Source organism: Leiobunum rupestre, chromosome 4, assembly GCF_980474605.1.
Source record: "Leiobunum rupestre chromosome 4, qqLeiRupe1.1.hap1, whole genome shotgun sequence".
Classification (NCBI taxonomy): Eukaryota; Metazoa; Arthropoda; class Arachnida; order Opiliones; family Sclerosomatidae; genus Leiobunum; species Leiobunum rupestre.
In genome coordinates this window covers 50593335-50597999 of record NC_143387.1, presented here as the reverse complement: position 1 = coordinate 50597999, position 4665 = coordinate 50593335, and the positions used below count along the sequence as shown (strand labels likewise).

The 4665-nt window shown below is 36.4% G+C and overlaps 1 protein-coding gene across 1 annotated transcript; it reads right to left on the bottom strand.

Annotated features, from left to right (window-relative positions):
- Positions 1 to 628: 628 nt before the first annotated feature.
- Positions 629 to 1324, bottom strand: LOC149948140 (uncharacterized). The gene has a single exon (XM_090171023.1). The coding sequence runs from the start codon at positions 1322 to 1324 to the stop codon at positions 629 to 631; it is 696 nt and encodes a 231-aa protein (XP_090027149.1).
- Positions 1325 to 4665: the final 3341 nt, after the last annotated feature.

Here is a 4665-nt window from a genome sequence, read left to right as displayed (position 1 = left end):
TTGAATAGCGCACTAGGACTTCCGGATACTCTTGCAGCGCCATCAAACGTTCGGATCCTATGGGCATTTTCGCCGAAAAAAATAAATACGGATTTTTGAACGAGAGACGCCTCTCAGTAGCAGAAGCGACTTTACCCTCTCTGACTTTAGCAAAAACTCAAACTGGAGTGACGGCGAAGCAACTTGACTTAATTAGTCCCTCGATCAGTATTCAGTTACCCTCAATTCTCTCGCCTATTTGTATCTCTGTATTTTTGTATACAATTTGTATTTTACATTTCATTTATTTTGTTTGTATATTGGTGAGCTCGATTTTCGGAGCCGCTCTGTTCCAAAAGAGTGTAAGTTCCCTTGTACGGCAAATAAAAACCTTTTAAACCTTTAATTGTGGATATGCAGATAATTTTATTATTTTATTATCTTTACTCCTGTAAAAAGTGTGGCCCCATAGCTCTAGCCTTGACGAATAGTCAACTGTGTAGAGTAATGCTCTCCACCAGAGTGTTTTGAAGCATTCGGTGTTATCAAGCGTTAGTGGACCATGGATTTCGCACATCTGTGCAGATAGTGCTCTTTAGAAGCCCATTTTCAAAGCTGAAATCCGGCTTCAGTTGAGGCATGCACGGGCTCATTGTTCTAAGAACATGGTTAGCTCTTCGAATGTCGGTCTATTGGTACTGGTGAGTGATAGTTCCCATTGCTTCCTCGATTCTAAATCCAATTTTTCCTTAACTACATGGAAAAGAGGTGCGACCCAGGAATCTACTAGTTCGTTAAGGGCTCGTAAGGATCTAACACATTCAATAGTGGTGTCAATCAGTAAACGAATGGCTGTTGCTGATTCGTCCTTGATCACTGGCTGATGAAGCAGTCTTTTAATGTGCGCATCAATTACTTCTCTGGGATTGTTGTAGCGGTTTAAGAGAATAGTCCAGGCTTCGTTGTAATTGGCATCGGTGATCAAAATTGATTGAATCAGAAGGGCTGCTTCACCACGAAATGACGACTTCAGGTATTGCAGTTTTTGCGCTCCGGACCTTGGTGAATTGTGCACTGTAGCGGTAAATAAGTCATGAAATGTAAACCAATCGGTATATTTACCACTAAAGATAGGCAGTTCCATTTTTGGAAGTCTGATGTCTGCTACTGTCGGTGTCGTTATTGTTGGCTGGGTTTGTTGTGCTGTTGCGGTTGTTCGCTGAGCCAAAAGATCTTTAAAAAATATGATAAGTGTCTGTGCCCTTCCGATCAGTTCGTTGAACTCAGTTTCATTTGTGTCGAAATCTATTGCAGTACTGGCTAATATAATAGACGTTTGAAGCATTTCCAACCCATGTACTACTCTCTCCGCTTTACCTTGGTACAGTTTTACTGCGGTGTCCGTGAGTGGTTGGGTTGCGCGACTGGTGACGATTCCTTCAAGTCTTGTTAACTATCTATTGATACCACGTCGTTTGTTGATCAGATTATCCATACTTCGTTGAGTAAGATGACTATCACGAACCGAACTGTTCCACACGCCAGGATTAGAAGACCAGATCCCTCAGTTTGAGTTGTAGCGGCTCACTGATGTAACGACGATCCGGCTCGACGGACCAATAATGTTGCGCATACCAGCCCAGGAAGTGACAGAAATAATAACTCACAAATTAAAAGTACCAAACAGTAATTTATTGATTGTGCATATCTACTTCGAATATTAAACAATACTGCCCGTAGATGGAAAGGCCATGATATTTATACAGAAAATCGGAATATAAAAAATTAAGTTTAGATAACAATCATCTTACTCTGCGATTAAAAAACACATGACAAATAATAACAAGTTGGCAAGCCAAAATATACCTCTCCTCGGAAGAATTGTCCCTAGCGGTATTAATTTTTCGAGATGACTTTTAAAGATATATCTCCGCAATTCCGAGTTATTTACTAAAAACGTAATCCCGGTTCAATCCCGCCCGGTATAAAATTTTAATTATAATTAAAATAATTGAGACGAAACAACCGTGTATAATTTATTCAGAATATTATAAATTAAGTAGTTACAACAGCGAGTTAGACGTACTAAAACAATGCACAATTGAATTTAACCCTATTTACGGTACAAGTTTATCAGTTAAATATAATACGAAGCCAATTTTAATGAAAGAAATATCTACAGAGGGTATTTGTATTTTTCTCGCTTACGAAATACTTGCCGCATCTTTAACGCTCATTTTATTTCAAATTAAACATCTTAATCAGTTGAGAAAACGTTTAAAATAAATAACGAAGTAATGACGACCCAGTTAAAAACCAGACCAACATAAGTGTAAGCGCACGATGTATACAACTCGATAAAAATATACGACTGAAAAAACGAAATAAAATACAAATAAAACGAAAGATATTTAAAATTAAAAAAACTGATCCTAATAAAACGTAAAAATATCCTCCACATCACGCACATTCGAAATACGCAGAATTAACGTTATACTATATCCAGTTTAAAATATTAGAGTATCAAAAAATAAAAATAACGAATAAAAAAATACACAATAACAACCCAAAACTCATAGAAAAATATTATAAGGCAGTCAAGCAATCAGACTTCAGAATCAAAATAATTCATAGAAAAATATTATAACGCAGTCAAGCAATAAATTAGTTCAAATATTTAGAAATCAAGCAATAGAAAATATAATATCAAGAAGCGCAACACCTTACCATTCACAAGTACGATTTTTCACGTTATTATAATGAAACCGGATAAGCTTTTGGGCATGACTTATGCTCTGAAAGGTTCCTCTAAGACTGGACGATTTTGCGGGAAAAAGGAAATAAACTTAAAAAATAGTAGACACAAATATAAGACAGAAAAAGCCAACAATACCAAAGATTAGACAAAAAAGAAGGTAATCGGGATCAGTTAAAAAACACAACAAAAAAGCGTATCCGAAACAAGATTTCACCTTTAAAATTTCATACGTAAAAAATGTAGACTTTAAAAACCATTAATTAATATACTCTTCCGATAAGCTGAGTTTATAATTTTCAAAGAAGAGTATCATGAAACGGTGGTTCTGTGGTAGAACAATCGCCTGTCACGCAGGAGGGCCCGGGTTCGAAACATGGGCGGCGCTTTCGTTTTTAATCAACAGAGAATACGCTACATTAGAATTACTTCGATGCAATAATTTAAATGGAACACGAAATTTCGTTCTATTTACTAACAACCAAAATTTAATACTCTGTTGTAATAAACGCTTCCGATAAAGCTGAGGGTCTAAATTTCGATTAAGCCTAATAAGTGTCGGTGGTTCTGTGGTAGAACGTCCGCCTGTCAAACAGGAGGTCACGGGTTCAAATCCCGCCTGATGCGATCGCAAATTGATACTAAGACGAATACCGTAAACAATTGGTGGAAACCCTGCCATTTGGACGTTGAGACGTTTATCGTAACCCTCAGCACTCGGTCCGACCCAAAAAGTCAATAAGCAGAAGTTGGTGAGCAAAGATACATATGCAAATTCAACACTCACAACCGCCATTACACAAACTCAACACTCACAACCGCCATAACAAACAAATTCAACATTCCTACATTACACATAAACATTGCAACAAGTTCCCATTACAACTGAGCCGAAACCGAAACGACAGCGAGCGTTAACGAAAAAAACGACTAAACCGCACCCTACGCAACCGCAAATTTACCCGTTAACGCTCACCATCAGACGGTGGTTTTGCCAACCTTTAACAACGATATCACGACTATTGGACTTTGCCCCCGGTAACGCGTTTTGGACTTTGCCTCCGGTAACGCGTTCACACACACACACAGACACACAGACAGACAGACACACACACACACACACAGACACGATGATTGTAAAACCCCTCCTAGGAGGGTAAAAACGTGTAGTTGCGAACAGGACTAGCTGATGATTATTTATTCTAATATTTTAATGTTTAAAATATTTTCTTAATTAGTCGTATTTCGAAAAATCACAAATATAAATCTTAATTTATGAACACTTCAATTGTATATAAAAATAAAACTTAATATATAAAAATAACTTCAAATAGTTAATTTGAGCATTGAGGAATTGGTATTTTAAATTGAAACATTAATTATGTAAATATCAATTTTTATCCATTCTTTCATCGGAAAGTTTAAATAAAACTAAGTTATATGATATAAAACAAAATGTATTTTCAGATAATATTAAATAAAATCGTTTTAATAGATTTAAATTTATTCTAATAATCATCATAAATAGAAATAGCTAAATAATTTTAATTAAGGTAAAAGTTTAATAGCTGTGGTTAAATCACTGCAATAATGATTTAAAAATGCTTCGCTTAATTTTCCTATCATGATTTAATAATTAAATCACAACTTAACTTCTCACGGAAATAAAAGAAACGGCAAAATTTATCAGCGCCTCCAGTAAATGGTATAAATCGAGAGGTTTTCCCCTACTTTAGTATGATTCTTGGAACGATCTAAACACCAGGTACCTCTGAATCCCCGCTTTCCCCCGTTTGGAGAAGCTAAGTCGTTTCAAGAAAGAACGTTCCAGTCAGCACATAAACATAGACACTCTTTCCATCTATCGATCCACACATACCGGTTTATGTTCAACTAGGAACAACAAACACAGCACCCCACACAAGGAGAAC